We start from the raw sequence: 16401 nt of genomic DNA, 5'->3' as shown, positions 1-16401 counted from the left end.
CTGCACACACACATCTTAATAGAGGTGCACACACACCACACCACTCTCCCACTCAACAAGAACAATATGAGTTAAGATCTTCAAACTTACTGGGCAGTGGTGGCGCATGCCTTTAATCCCATCACTTGGGGGGAAGAGGCAGGCGGATTTCTGAGTTCAAGGCCAGCCTGGTCTACAGAGTGAGCTCCTGGACAGCTGGGCTACACAGAAAAACCCTAACTCGAAAAACTAAAAATTTCAAGCTTTAGAGGATAAAAGAAATGTATAAAATCAAAGTGGAGTACTTGGAGGTCTTGGGGTGGATCTTTAGTACCACCAAAGCAAGCAAGGGTGCAACTTCCACATAGCTGGATGGAGTGAGCTCAATAAAGCCTCTTCCACAAAATTAACAAGAAAGTAGACAAATGAATTAAAGACCTCTGGCCTTTGTAGATTGGGCAATGGCACAAGCAAACTGAAAGCACTTACAAATAAACCTACAGGCTGGGTGAGTGAGAGCCTAACACCCATGCTCTTAGGAGGCTGAGGTGGGAGGACTTTGAATCCGAGGCAGTGCAGGCTACACCAGATGCTGTTCCAACAACGAGCCACTGTAATTAAGTAATTAAGTAAGAGTGGAAGTGTGGTATTTGGGGCCAGACTATAACTATCATACCAGCTCCCACTTGAATCCAGCAACGATAGAGGAAATAATAAAGTTGTATTTGCAGGCATACTGCTAAAAAGAAGAGAAAAAAAACTGTTCTTGAGAATTGAAAATTGGGGAGGGCGAATACCGCAGAAAACCAAAATTGCAATTCTAAGGTAAGCAACAAACCAAGAGACCTGATGAACAGAGGGAAAGAGCCAAGACGAGCCGTGATAAGCTTGTCTTCTCTTGGGTGGCTTGAAAGGCTGAGTGTGCTTCCATAAAACTACAAGCATGAGAAAGACTGGACGTTAGGAACACTGGCTATCTACAGAGCTACAGCTAAATGTGACGCCTTCCACAGAAAAGGACAGAAATAAACACGAGAATCTTGCTATGTAAAAGCTAGGATAAACTCATAACCTGAACACACTGAGTACATTCCCCAACCTACACACTGGTCTCTTCCAAAGGCCTAAGTTTTCTAGCTTTTTATGGATTTATGTACCTTTGACCAGTGGCTAATCACTAGTGTACAATGGTCCAGGGGTGACCCCCAGGAGGCCAGGCTTAAAACCCTCTGAAGAAAAAACAAAAACTCTGCTCTGAAAAACTGGTTCACATTAGACTAAAAATGGACATGATGTGTCTCTGTCAAACTGTCTTCAAAATTTTATGTTTCCTTTTATTTTTTGCCCAGAGATTGACAGTGTCCTTAACTTTAATCAGAGGTTGTTTTTGCAGTGGGCCGTATATATCGCAGACCCATAATTGGCCAAAGTATTAAGAATAAGTGACTTGTGGTGCTGCACGCCTTTATAATTCCAGCACTTGGGAGGCAGAAACAAGTGGATCTCTGCGTTTGATGCCAGACTGATCTACAGAATGAGTTTCAGGACAGCCTGGTAGGGCTACACAGGGAAACCCTTTCTCCAAACAAGGTTATCAAGAGGTCACTTAAGAGAGTGGGATGTGAAGTCAACCCACACCTGGAGTTTGGCATGGAAGTATCAGTGACCAGACTGAGTGACAAGTAATTAAAACAGACGGGAAGTCAGCAAAAGTCAGGGAGCCACATTCTAGTACACCCCGGTTCTTCTATTAAGAGCTGTCCTGTCCATCTCAGAGGCCACCATCAGTTATGATCAAATAAGCACAAACTGAACAAGCCAAAATCAATTTCTGAGACACTAGGCAAATGGATATCTGGTAGTAGGAATCTAACACCCCAACTTAAATGATTGCTAGGGGCTGGAGAGATAGATAGCTCAGAGACTAAGCACTTCTGTTCTAGAGGAGCTGGGCTCAATTCCTAGCATCCACATGGCAGCTCACAACCATCTATAACTCTAGTCCCAGTGGATCCGACTCCCTCTTCTGGTCTCTGCAGGCATTATATCCACACACTACACAGACATAAATTAGGGCAAATACTCACATACATGAAATTAAAATTAGCACCCTCTGGCAAACTTAAATGATTGCTGGGTACTGTATTAGGAAAATTCTAGAGCAGAGAAGACCAAAGAACACACACTCAGTAATTCACCAAATTACTAAGAGTTTCATAATTGATGGCCTAAACACCTGAAGCTTTCCTTTCCCTCTTTCTTAGCCATGGTCTCTCTGCATAGGCTGGTACTCATCACGTAGAGCGGGATGTTAACAAAAAATAGACATCAACTACTGAATCTCCTGTCTCTACCGAGTGCAGGGATCACAAGTGTATACCACTGACGTGATATGGACATTAAATAATTCTCAAGCTGGGTGGGCATGGTGGTAACCACCTTTAATCTCAGCACTTGGGAAGCAGAGACAGGCAGTTTGAGTTTGAGGTCAACCTGCTCTAAAATAGCCAAGCCTACATTAAAAAAAAAAATCCTATCTTGAAAACAAAAACAAAAAACCTCTTTGTGGGCTGGTGAGATGGCTCAGCGGGTAAGAGCACAGACTGTTCATCCGAAGGTCCTGAGTTCAAATCCCAGCAGCTACGTGGTGGCTCACAACCATCTGTAATGAGATCTGACGCCCTCTTCTGGTGTGTCTAAAGACAGATATAGTGTACTTACATATAATAATAAATAAGTCTTTTTAAAAAAAAACCTCTTTGTATGTATGTATGCTGTATGCATATGTACTCAAAAAACAATTTAGGGGAATTTGGTTCTCTTTTCAGCTTTAACTTTCAGACTGAACTTGGAGTGTCAATACTTGCAGGGGACAAGTACCTTTTTATACACTCAGCCTTCACATGGTCTTATAAAAAAAACATTGTTCTTGTTATCCTACAGTCTACCTAAAGTTCAGGAAAATTGTGCAGTTACATATTAGCTAAAAAAAAAGCTTTAGGTATGTTTTGTACTTTGATACTTAGGAGCCACAAATGCAAAAGGACTTTTCTCCTAATGCATGCAAAAAATATGACACTTCTGATTCTAGAACCTTGCTTAGAATTCTGGTGGGTCAAAAGCCTGACAATAAAGCTTGAAATTATGTCACAGTTAAAGACTGTATTGCGTATGTACATCAGAAAAAAAAGTGTATGAACGGGAGATGGAAGGTTCGGAGCGTCAGCTTTACCACACAAACTCAAGAAACCCAAGAGTTTGGGTACCCAGAAAAGGGAAGTGTGGTATTTGTCTATAGTCCCAGCACCCAAAGGCTGAGACAGGAGGATCTCAGGGACTTGCTGACTAGGCCGTCTAACCAAGTTATGAGCCTCAAGGACCCTGTCCCAAAACATAGGGGCAACGCCCTACCATCACTTGATGCTGCCCTGTGGAGCTAACAGGTCACACAGGCACATGTGTATTGGGTACATATACATGCATACAACCTCAACCCCAGGAAATAAATGCTATAGCATTATATAATCCTCTCATTTTTCTTTTCTGTTTCTTTTTTTGTTTGTTTGTTTGTTTTGTTTTTTCAAGACAGGGTTTCTCTGTGTAGCCCTGGCTGTCCTGAAACTCACTCTGTAGACCAGGCTGGCCTCGAACTCAGAAATCCGCCTGCCTCTGCCTCCCAAGTGCTGGGATTAAAGGCGTGTGCCACCACACCCAGCTTCTTTTCTTTCCTATTTGTTTTTAAGATGGGGATGTTCATCTGTTCCTCGAACTGTCCTTGGACCAAGAACCCAGACCAGCAGCCTTCAGCATCGTCAGGGTTACAAGCATGTGCTGCTATACCTAGCTCACTTAGCCTAAGTGAGCTGTCTTCGGGAAATTTTTACTTCTTCTCTTTATAACCATTTACTTATTATCAAGAAAGACATTCAGAGTCGGGCAGTGGCAGCGCACGCCTTTAGTCCCAGCACTCAGGAGGCGGAGGCAGTCGAATTTCTGAGTTTGAGGCCAGCCTGGCCTACAGAGTGGGTTCCAGGACACAGAGAAACCCTGTCTGGGGGTGGGGGTGGGGGTGGACATTCAGCTTTTCTTTTCTGACATGTGTGCACTCCAAGTGTATATTCATGTACAAGTTGTGCTTGCTGTGTGGCCAAGTCTGAAAGCCAGGAATTGACATTAGGATGTGTTTTTCAATCACGTAAATTTTGAAAATTATATTGTGTATGAGTGTTTTATATGTATGCACTTCTGTACATCACTGTGTGCCTGATGCCTGGGGAGACCAGAACAGAGCATCAGATCCGCTGGAACTGGAATCATACATAACTGTGAGCCAGCACATGGGTGCTGAGACTCAAACCCAGTCCCGTGGAAGAGCAGCCAGTGTTCTTAATCACTGAGCCGTGTCTCAGCCCTCTTAAGTCAGTTTTCTATCTTTTTATTTAAAACAGGGTTTTCTCACTGAATCCAGAGCTTATCATTTTCGTCAATACCCAATGAGCCCATAGAGTATTGGCAATCTTTGCCTCTCAGGTTGGGGTTTAAAGACACTGCCCACCACACCCAGATTTTTGGTAGCTGGGAGATAAGAATTTAGGTTCTTATGTCTGTGTAGCAAGTAAAAGTATCAAATGCCAAACATATCAGTCATTTGGCTAAAAGTCATGTAAGTGACAGAGGTAACACAGAGGTAATATTGAGACTGGTGGGAATAAATTGCTGTTATAAACCAGTAAAACCAGGAGTTTGAGGGTGGTTTGCCGTACAGTGCTAAAAACCATTTAGAAGTAATAGAAGTGTTCAACATCCTTGGCCATCAGGAGAACACTGATGCTCTCGAGGGCCAGGCAGATGGCTTAGCTGGTAAAAGCACTTGTCACTACACTTGACAACCTCACTGCAACCCCCAGGACCCAAACATTGAAGAGAACAGACTCCCGTAAGTTATCTTCCAAAGGGCTGGAGAGATGGCTCAGCGGTTAAGAGCACTGACTGTTCTTCTAGAGGTCCTGAGTTCAATTCCCAGCAACCACCTGGTGGCTCACAACCATCTGTAATGGGATCTGAAGTCCTCTTTCTGTATGTCTGAAGACAGCTACAGTGAACACACATATATGAAATAAATACATCTTAAAAAAAAGAAAAAAGTTATCTTCTGAAACCCACAGGTAAACCATAGATAGATATGTGCACCAATACCCTCAGATACCCAAAACAAAATAAAACAATCACAAACACTTTATCTCAGCCCAGTCAGAATGGCTATCATTTTTCTGTAAAAAGGCAAATTGGGAGAGTTGTGTGGGTGTTAGTTAGAACGTAGGCGCCGGTAGTATGAAGGTTCATTGATTATATGACCCAGCTATAATTTATGACCACTCTTTAGGTCTAAGGATTCTGTGTCAGAGGCAGCTGTACGTCCTTGTTTACTGCTGTACTATACACAACTGCCAGTGTGCAGAACCAGCCTTGGTGTCCACGTGGTGTCACATGCCTTTAATCCCAGCACTTGGGAGGCAGAAGCAGGCGGATTTCTGACTTTGAGGCCAGCCTGGTCTACAGAGTGAGTTCCAGGACAATCAAGGCTATACAGAGAAACCCTGTCTCAAAAAACAAAACCAAAAAAAAAAAGAATGAAACTGTGGAGGCAGGTGGATTTCTGAGTCAGAGAAACCCTGTCTCAGGAGAAAAAAAAAAAAAAGATTGAAACTGTGACATTGCAGGAAAATAGATGGAAATAGAATTATGTGAAGCTGGGTTCATAAAGACAAAAATACTACATTTTCTCATATGTATAGTTGAAAACTCATTCATGTATGTGGGGAGACATGAAAGTAGAAAAGGGTCTATGGAGCCGAAAGAGGGCAGAGAAATGTTTCAGTCAGACGGTAACAGGGAGTCCTGGGGAATTCAAGTAGTCGGAATCCAGTATCAGTATTCTACAACCCAGGCAGGTCTATAAACCATGACACTGGCAGGCAAGTACAGAAATCATAGGTGCTCCCTCTACTGGTCCACCTTCTGTACCCATACTCCTGGCCAGATTTGGGTTCTCACCACACATCCTGCACATTTTCACTATGCGTGCACCAAGCTAGAATTGAACTTACCTCTTTCCCTCTCCCCATCTTCAATCTACCACCACCACCCCCCACACACACACAGAGACAGACACACAGAGTGTGTGTGTGTGTGTGTGTGTGTGTGTGTGTGTGTGTGCATCCAAGTGCACGTGGAGGCCAGAGGTCAATCTTGCGGACTTTTCCTCAGGATCCACCCACGTTGGAGACAGGAGTCTCTTACCAGGACCTAGGCCTTTGAAATTAGGCTGGGCTGGCTAGCTACAAGTTCTAGGCTTCTTCCAGCTTCACCTCCCCTTGCCATCACAACTAATTTTTTACAGGGCTGCTGGAGGGCTATCTCAGGTCACTATGCTGGAATAAATGTGTGTGCCAATATGCCCAGGTCTCAGGGCTCCTCATCTTTTAGTCAAGCACCTAACCAATACAGAATCTGTCACACAATAGAGTTTATAAATGTTCACTTATTGGCTGATTGACAAACTTTTATTTTTGCCTGAAGTTCACTGTGTAGCCCAAACTGGCCTCAAACTCCTATCAATCCTCCTTCCAGCCTCCAAGTGCTAGGATTGCAGGTGTGAGCTACCATGATTTATTAAACTCAATGTTTTGAGCAGTTAAGTTAGTAAGGAACTAGCCCCCAGAAACTACTCAAACCTAAGATTTTTTTTCTTAAACATGTATTCGTCTTTTCTTGATTTCTGGCTTCAAAATAGATATGCTTAAAGGTAAACCCACCAGACATAGGTGTGTATAGTCTAGGTCTCTCCCTTTCAAATACCAAGCCATAGAAGCTGACAGTTTTTAACCTATTAAACTGCCTCTCCAACTCAGAAATCCACCTGCCTCTGCCTCCCAAGTGCTGGGATTAAAGGCGTGCGCCACCACTACCCAGCCAAAACACATTTTCTTTTTAAAGATTTATTTATTATATGTGTGTACATTGTAGCTGTCTTCAGACACTCCAGAAGAGGGCATCAGTTTTTTGTTACGGATGGTTGTGAGCCACCATGTAGTTGGTGGGATTTGAACTCAGGACCTTTGGAAGAGCAGTCAGTGCTCTTACCCGCCGAGCCATCTCACCAGCCCCCAAAACACGTTTTCTATCTTTGAAAATTATCCATAGTTGTTTTCACAGGATCTGATATATTTGTATTTATTATAACTATTTTAGAACCCTTCCAATCCCATCAAGGCTACTAACAAGTATAGCTGTGTTTTTCTCAGTCTTTCCTACTGCCTGTATTCCTCAGGGAGACCACATAGTACACAGTGAGAAAATTCCTAATTAGGTGTCAAAAAAAAGTGCCTTGCTGGGATACTTGTTAAAGTACCAATGCCCAAGCCTTATCTATCTAGTTAAGAGCATCTCTAATGGGACTCAAAAGCTCACCACATGACATGGATGTATGAGGTTGGTAGAACAAATATACACTCTATCAGATTTAAATCCCAGCGTTACCACTAAGAGTTAGGACCTTCAGCAAGCTAATGTCCTGAACAGGTGTGAATCTAGGTGTCCACTTTGTGCTAAGCAGTGTATGGTGTGGGACAAGGGTGTGTATGACAGTATTTATCTTTTAGAAACTTCTAGTGTGAGATCCAGGAATCAGACAGCCACCAACATGAAATAGGGCAACTAGGGCACACAGGAAGTAAAGCTAGTCTAGTGAGGCAGGGTCAGCAAAATCTCTACAAAGGGGACATTCAACCTGAGTGCTGTGGGATAAGTCATGAGAGCGGAGAGGAAGGACATCCCAGTCCTGAGTGAAGTGCACTTTCATCTGTAAGTGGAGCTCTGCTGTGGCCCCACAGTACAGCTATCAAGGGAGAAATTCCTCCCCCCACAACATTAGACCAACGCTCTCCTGGTCACCTCTTCACAACAGACTCTGACCATCTTCTCAGCTGGTTTTCAGGCACATCTTACCTACTGACATCAACTTCTACATCTCAAGCATGGCAACACTGGAATGCCCTTCCAAGGGTTAAAACATCTGAATACACCAAAATTAGGGTGTAGATATAACAAGTTTAATGTATTTTTTTAAATAAAAACACAATTGCAGCCCGTACCAAAGACTTACAGTAGCTCTTGTGCATTAAGCAAACTACTTCCTTTGGGGAGGAGAAAAGCTTTGTGCCTTTGTTTCCAACTCTTTTAAGCTGAATATAGATCTGAGTTTCTAATCATCCAATAGAAAACAACAGGGCTTTTTTTTTTTTTTTTTTTTTTTTGGTTTTTCGAGACAGGGTTTCTCTGTGTAGCCTTGTCTGTCCTGGAACTCACTTTGTAGACCAGGCTGGCCTCGAACTCAGAAATCCGAACAGGGCTCCTTTTCAGTTGCTACTGCCTTTATGATATTCATATTTTCTCTCTCTCAGGTTTGTTTGTTTGTTTGTTTAATGTGTATGAGTACACTGCAGTCTTCTGACACACTAGAAGAGAGCATCAGGTCACACTGTAGATGGTTGTGAGCCACCATGTGGTTGCTGGGAATTGAACTCAGGAACTTTGGAAGAGCAGTCAGTGCTCTTAAGCACTGAGCCATCTCTCCAGCCCCTATGAGATTCTCTTAAGGCTGGTGTTAAGTTAGAACACAACCTTCTGCCATCAACGAGTGACTCCACTTGGTAGAGATCAGAATAAGCAATCACAGGACTGGAGAGATGGTTCAGTGGGTAAGAGCACTTGTTCTAGGAGATCCATTGCTCTCTTCTGGCTTCTGTGGCACCACCAGGCTTGCAAGGTACACATACAGGCAGAACATTCACACACATAAAAACTAATTCTAACGCCTTTAATCCCAGCACTCCGGAGGCAGAGGCAGGAGGATTTCTGAGTTCGAGGCCAGCCTGGTCTACGAAGTGAGTGCCAGGACAGCCAGGGCTACACAGAGAAACCCTGTCTCGAAAAACCAAAAAAAGAAAAAAAAAACTAATTCTAAAAAAATAATCTTCAAAAGTCAATTACAACCGATCTCAAGTGTGTAATTAGAACATATTTCAGCTGTGTGTGGTAGTAACCCCCTTTATTCTCCGCACTCAGGAGACAGAGGCAGGAGGATTTCTGAGTTCAAGGCCAGCTAAGACTACATAGAAAGACCCTGTCTCAAAAAAGAAATAAAGAAAAACAAAACACCCCAAATCCATGGCTAGCTGAGTAAATGAAAGAACTATGAAGATTAGACAACTGCCCTCTGGCATCAAGATGACCTGATTTGGACTCAGGAGTTTAGAGCAACTGCTGCTTTTTCGGAGAACCTGGGTTCAATTCCCAGAACCCACACAATGCTTTACAAACATCTTAACTCCAGCTCCAGGAGATCTAACATCTTCTGACCCCTGAAGGCACCCAGCATGATCATGAAGCATAGGCATGCATACAGATAGGATAAATGTATTTTTAAAAGGATCTGGTTTTCAGTTGGGCACAGTGACACATGCCTTCAATCCCAGTTCTGTGGGAGATAAGAGGCAAATAGGTCTCTGTAAGCTCAAGGCCAGTCAGAGATAAATGAGAAACTGTCAACAAAAAACAAAAAAAAAACAAAAAACATGCAGGCCTGTGATATAGCACTTCTGAAATGTAGGCAGAAGGATCAGGAATGAAAAGCTAGAGTGAGTTGAAGGGCAACACTGCCTTAAAAATCACAATATAAATAAATGAATATATACATACATAAATATATACATGCATACATACTATTCTGACCCTTTAATAAAATACTTCCAAATTTAATATCAGAAGACTGAGCACAAAGAAAAACCTAGACGTCTTTAGAATGGTGAATGTTATCAAGCTGCTACTCAAAACAAGGTCTCCCTATGTAGTCCTGGTTGGCCCGAAACTCCCTATGTCAACCAGGCTAGCCTCTGCTTCCTAAGTGCTAGGGAAAGGCATGCTAGATACCCAGCCATTTTGCTACTTCTATAGAGCACCTCCCTTGTTAAGACGATCAATGTTGGTGTTAAGCTTTAAACTTTAATGTCAATTTCAAATAGCTATTTAGTTAGGTACAGAACAAGATGGCTTCTTTTTATATCAGACTTGCCTCAAAGAAGATAGACGTTCATGCCAAGTGTGTTTCTGATAATAAGGCAATCCATTTTAGTAAATCAACTGCAAGTTAACACTCAAAAACGTAGTTGCCTTTCATTTAGAAGGTATTTATATTTAAAAGGGGCCAGACTTGGTGTGAGTATTGAGTGTCAGTCACTATATTATCCAGTCCTGGGAGGTAGGGGTGACTACCAAGGGCTTCCTTCATGGAAAGGGAAGTAGAACTTTAATTTTTGGTACCTCATTCTACTAGGAAATGGTATTTATTTTTGAATCCAAGGCTAGCTAAAACCTCAAGAAAGAATCTCAATTTTCTCCAGGAACAATAGTAGAGTCTAAATAATTGAAAAATCCCCAAACTATTAACAAACTTCATTTGAGCAGTGGCTGAGTTTCCTTTCCAGCCTTCTCTTTAATATGCCTAATAATCTGGACCCTACGCTTTCCCAGACCTTTAATCATTTACAGTGCTCGCTGCTGTACCTATCCATTATGACAATTTAAAAAACCAGTAACACTGTGCCAATTATTTTCCGAAGCCCAGAGATACTAATCAAGTGATCCTAATAGTCTTAAACACTGTTCTCAAAGAGAAAAGATAAATGGAGATTGGGAAACTTGTATTCTAAAGTGCCACTATCTAGATGAAATTACCCTGTGAATTGGAGCAATTTCAATCAGTCCCTATAAAACTGAACATTTTTCTCAAGGCTAGAATTAAGAGTTTAACTGTAAGATAGTTTAAAGGCCCAAACTCTGGAAAATAAAATGGCTTCCTCCATGGTAAATACAGTGGCGGAAGGCAAGCAGTGGAAATGAGGGAGACTATCAACAGTTTAGAATAGCAATAAACAAAATTTGTTCTACCTTCCCCCTATCCTGGAGCTCCATAGACCAGCCTGGCATCAAACCTGGAGACCTGCCTGCCTCTGCCACTCAGGTACTGGGATTAAAGGTATGAGCTACATTTCATTCTACCTTAATACAAGATCATAATTACTCACAAATATCGTATGTTGCTTAAGTAAAGCCTAGTGTCTTACTACATGCTGTCCTGAGTATTTCTAATGTATTTCTTTCAGTCAATACATTATAAACTATGAACAACTCTAACATTTTCTAAGCATTAAAACCTCAATTATATTTTATTGTTGGGGCTGGAGAGGTGGCTCAGCCATTAAAGTCTAGGCTTAGAACCAAAACTCTTAAGAGTTTAGTTCCCAGCACCCATGGCTGTCTCTCCAGCCACAAAGAAAGAAAGAAAGAAAAGAAAAGAAAAGAAAAGAAAAGAAAAGAAAAGAAAAGAAAAAGAAAAAAGCCGGGCGTGGTGGCACATGCCTTTAATCCCAGCACTCGGGAGGCAGAGGCAGGCGGATTTCTGAGTTCGAGGCCGGCCTGGTCTACAAAGTGAGTTCCAGGACAGCCAGGGCTATACAGAGAAACCCTGTCTCGAAAAACCAAAAAAAAAAAAGAAAAAGAAAAAGAAAAAAAGAAAACTATGTTTATTGTTGGGTACCATACTTGTAATTAACATACAACCCTCACTAACATACAACCAACTGCCTCATAATAAAAAATAAAGCAGAGTAAGTATACAGTTTATTTAATTATCGAACTCACTAATCACTCTTAAAAAGAACTGTTTTCTACGTCCGTAGCCAGGCTGTTTGTTCATAGTTATATCCCAATGTCATATTCACTCTTTGGAAATAAAGGCTCGAGTATTTTAGGACAGAGTCACCTACTAGGATCCCTTAAGGACTACTCGGCAAGATAAGCACTGAGTCTCCTTAGGTGGAGGAAGTGAGGGCGGATCCAACTCAACTGCGACAGGAAGCAGCAGCTATGGAAGTTCAGAAACAGGAATACCAAGTTTCATGCTAACACAGGGAAAAACATGCTGGTGAATAAAGGCAAAAGAGGAAGTTCTTTTTTGTGACAGGCCATACATTAACGACGAAAATCATCCCCAAAGCTAAAAAGAAAAAAAAAAGTCACCTTTTAAAAATTTTTATTAGTTTTTTTTTAAAGTATGTCTGTCTGTGTGCCATGTGTCTGAAGGTGCTCAAAGGGACCAGAAGAGGGCATTGGAGCTCCTGTACCTGTAAGTGAGAGGTGTGTGAGCCACCTGATGTGGGCGCTGGGAACTGAGCTCAAATCCAAATCAGTTAAGTGTTCTTGAGTACCCTAGCACCTAAAATTACCCCCTTTAAAACAGGCTTGGAATAAGAATGTATTTCCCTAGGTGCACTGGAGCCTGAACTTTGCAGTCTGCAGAAAACAAGATACTAATTTGGCTCCTGTTTTACACATCAACGAGTAGCCCGAAAAACCAGGCTATTAAGCTTAATATCTCAAAAGTTTGATGATCCAACAGACAGGGAGACACACGACTTTTAATTCCAGCAGTTGGGGCCAGCCTGGTCTACAGTGTAAGTTCAAGGCCAGTCAGGGGCCTACCTAGGAGATTCTATCTCATAGGGAGAAAAGTTTGATTAGCTTTAGCCATTCTTTAAAAGTGTGCAAGTTTCACAAGCTAAATATATACAGCACTCCTGGGCCTTACTACTTAAAAATGACTAGGACAGCAAATTCTGTTTACCACACAAAAAGTGCTTACTTTAATAAGAAATTCCTTCACATAAAAGCTAATGTTAAGCTGGGCGTGGCAGAGCACGCCTTTAATCCCAGCACTCGGGAGGCAGAGGCAGGCGGATTTCTGAGTTCGAGGCCAGCCTGGTCTACAGAGTGAGTTCCAGGACAGCCAGGGCCATGCAGAGAAATCCTGTCTCGAATAACCAAAAAGAAAAAAAACAGCTAATGTTAACAGTGATCCTGAGTCCTCTAAGGCCAAAATTTTCATGGTTACTATTTACTATTTAATTTTTAGCAATGAATTAATTTAATAAGTTTTTTTTTCAAATATGGAAAAACCCTTTCATCCTGCTCTACAGAGTGAAAAACAAAGCAGTACTTTCATTTAGCGTCCCTCGAATCATCTAAATTACTTACTGCCAAAGCCCCATTAGTTATGGGATTCTAAGTGTACGTTTCTACTTCACCCTATTCCTTTATTCAGTTGAAGTGAAAAAGCTAAAGCTTAAGCGAGCCAGACACTTAGATGAGTAGGGTTCCCCATTCCTGGGCAGTTGCTTTTTTGGACACTGAGGTAGATGACATTCCACACACCTAGGCCTTCAGCAGGAGGACAGCCAAGCATGCTAAGGTCAACCATTTCTCATCACTGCTAACCGCTTGGTTGAGCCCTACCACGAAAATCTGACATGCTCCCGTGAACTCGCCATCAAGTTCTGCTCACAGACGTGTACGGCCCAGGATACTCTTACTGTAGCTTGAGAAAGGCCTGGAAAGAGCAGCTAAGCTTGGCTTCACTACGTCTTGGTAAGCGTCCAGGAAAAAAAGGAGACAGGGAGGGAGAGAGGGCTTCAACTTTGCGCACACACGCCCCCCTCCCCCTTTCTTCCTCAGTCACACCTAGCTCCCTTTTGGGAGAACAGTGTTCTCGAAAGATCTACCTCTTCAACTCAAATGTCAAGCCCAGATCAGCTGCCTGAGATCTCGGCAAGCAGAGCTCAACCCACGCCCTCGTCTTCCAGCACCTTCTACCGGAGCCAGCGAGCTGGTCCCCATACAAACTGTCCACGGAGAGCGAGCGAGCCCCTGGCTCACGCCTCCGCCCGCAGACAAGCTGCCCCGCAGGGGCGTCTGGCCTGGGCGGCCGCTGAGACCTCAAGGCCCCGCGCCGGGGTCTAGCGAGGCTTGGCGGCCCCGGAGCGAGGGATGCGGGAGAGGGGTGGACGCCTCACCTTGACCCTGATCTCGTAGGTGGTGAAGCGGCCCCGGCCGACCCCCACGGTCTGCGGGTTGCTCACGTCGATCTCGAGGAAGTTGCTGGGCGGCCCGTAGGCGTCATTCAGATTCTGCGGCTTGGTGATGAGCCGCCGGGTGTCCGCTACCGTCTCCGCCATTTCGCTGTCGCCGCGGCAGCCGCGGGCTTCTCTCCACCGCCGCCGCCGCAGCCGCCGCCGCCTTCCGCCAACGCCACCGCCGCCCGCCGCGGGGACTCCCGGCTCGCGCGCAGCGAACGGAGACGAACGAGCACGCAGGGAGGGTGGGCGTTCGCTCCGCGCGAAGCTCCGCCCCAGGCTGCTCGGGCTTCCGCCCTCTGCCCAAGGAGAAACAGCTGACTGGCCTGAATGCCGCGCCCGGTTCGCAGGCCCCGCGGCGGCCCCGGAGGGACACTGCGGGGTGGGGCTGAGGCGCCGCGGCGTCACGGGACTGTGGGCGCCAAGGATATGGGGGAGACTACAATAACCACAATGCCTCGGGCGAGCGCGCCGCCGCCGAGTGACGCGCAGGCGTAATAAGGGAGCTCTGGGGAGGAGGTGTGGGTTTCCGGCTTTTCTGACCCAGCTTCTCTGCGGGGAGGGACTCCGGAAACGATTTTAGCTGTCCTGGCGCTTTGAAGGCAGTCGTTGGAACGGCAGGGAGGAGACAAAACTGCCTATACTGTAAGACAGCCAATCCAGTGCTTCACTGTGATCCCTGGAAATTCATTTCTAGAAACCCTTAATGAACGTCTCAAATGAATCAGTACACATCTGTAATCCTGACCTTTGGCTAATGGAGAGCGGAGAATCAGGAGCTCGAGGCCAGCCTGGGCTACTTGAGACCTTATCTTAAAAAACCAAGGGAGAGCCAGGCAGTGGTGGCGCTCGCCTTTAATCCCAGCACTTGGGAGGCACAGGCAGGCGGTCTCTGAGTTCGAGGCCAGCCTGGTCTACAAAGTGAGTTCCAGGACAGCCAGGACTATACAGAGAAACCCTGTCTTGAAAAAACCACAAAAACAAAACAAACAAAAGGCTTTTTAGCCGGGCGTGGTGGAGGCAGAGGCGGGCGGGATTTCTGAGTTCGAGGCCAGCCTGGTCTACAAAGTGAGTTCCAGGACAGCCAGAGCTACACAGAGAAACCCTGCCTCGAAAAACAAACAAAAATGATGATGTAGCTCAGTTGGTAGATTGATTGCCTAGGATTCATAAAGTCCTGGGTCCAGTCCCCAAGAAGGACATTAATCTTAGCATAATGTAATGCCAGCACACAGAAGGCTGAGAATCAAGTTTCAAGGTCACCCTGTTCTACACTGATAGATTCGAAGCAGTAAAATAAGGGAGTGGAATTTTTAAAACCTGATAAGCTTAAACTAAGGTCAAACAGTGCCTAAAGACTGGTCTGGCCCCTGAAATAAGAAAGACAAGATGAAAGCCGGGAACCCTGTCTGGGTAAGCGGCCACTCTTGTGTCCCACAAATCCTGGTAAATGTGTTTGGTTTTTAAGCGGTAAATCTCAAATTGCACTTGGAATGCTACTTAGAGAAGCCTTTATACAAAATGGAAAAAAGGACCACGGAGAGACTCTGGAAGCAGAAGGGAGACAGGAAGACAGGGGAGTGCCGAGAACCAGGATACCAGGAGCTAGTGCATCCGGTTGTCAGCCACGACCTGAACAAAGCCGTCACGTGTCCTAGGCAGCGTCACGTGACCTTAGAGACCCTTCAAGTCCGCCTACAGAAACAGCAGTGTAGCACAATCATAAAGCTAGCACGTTCCAGAGTTAGCCGTTTATTTCCAGAGTACAGGAGAATACAGATCTGAAAAGAGAAAAGAGTTGGAGCTACGGGCCACCGATTAACAGTGCTTGTCGTGCGAGTACGAGGGCCTGAGTTTGGATCCCAGGATTCATGGAACAAGACTTGCAGTACCACCAGTAACTACAACACTGTGGGGGTGGGGTGAGGTGGGGTAGAGAACTACAAAACAATGAGCTCCAGGCTCAGGGAGACATGATACTTCAGAGAAACAACTAAGAGTAATGAAAGAGGACATGGATGCTGGCTTACACACAACATGCTTGAGTGCCCTCCCACATACTCATAGACACACACACACGTAGACACACATACACACATAGACACACACATATATAGACACACACATATACACACATACACACGTAGACACACACATACATAAACACATAGACACACCATAGTGCACATACACACAGGGGAGAGAGAATAATCTAGAATTAAAGAGAATACAGTGGCTAAGTGAAAGTAACAGTAATTTCGTTTTGTCTAGGCAAAGTTTGCCTAGTTATAATGGCAATGGAAAACGTTTTAAAGAACGCAAACAGAGAAAACAATGAATCTGATTCATAACAATGAATAAGATAACCAAATCTCAGGACTCAGTGGGAAAGCAT

The 16401-nt window shown here is 44.2% G+C and overlaps 1 protein-coding gene across 1 annotated transcript in view; it reads right to left on the bottom strand.

Annotated features, from left to right (window-relative positions):
- Positions 1 to 14384, bottom strand: part of Snx3 (sorting nexin 3) — a 32615-nt gene extending 18231 nt beyond the window's left edge. The window contains exon 1 of the mRNA XM_021174179.2: positions 13947 to 14384. Coding sequence (XP_021029838.1) covers positions 13947 to 14108 — 162 coding nt within the window. The 5' untranslated portion in view covers positions 14109 to 14384. The remainder of the gene's footprint in view (positions 1 to 13946) is intronic.
- Between the last annotated feature and the right edge of the window lie 2017 nt (positions 14385 to 16401).

The sequence above is a fragment of the Mus caroli genome, unplaced genomic scaffold, assembly GCF_978045245.1.
Source record: "Mus caroli unplaced genomic scaffold, Mus_caroli_1 scaffold_9, whole genome shotgun sequence".
Lineage (NCBI taxonomy): Eukaryota > Metazoa > Chordata > Mammalia > Rodentia > Muridae > Mus > Mus caroli.
This window is presented reverse-complemented; position numbering and strand designations above follow the sequence as displayed.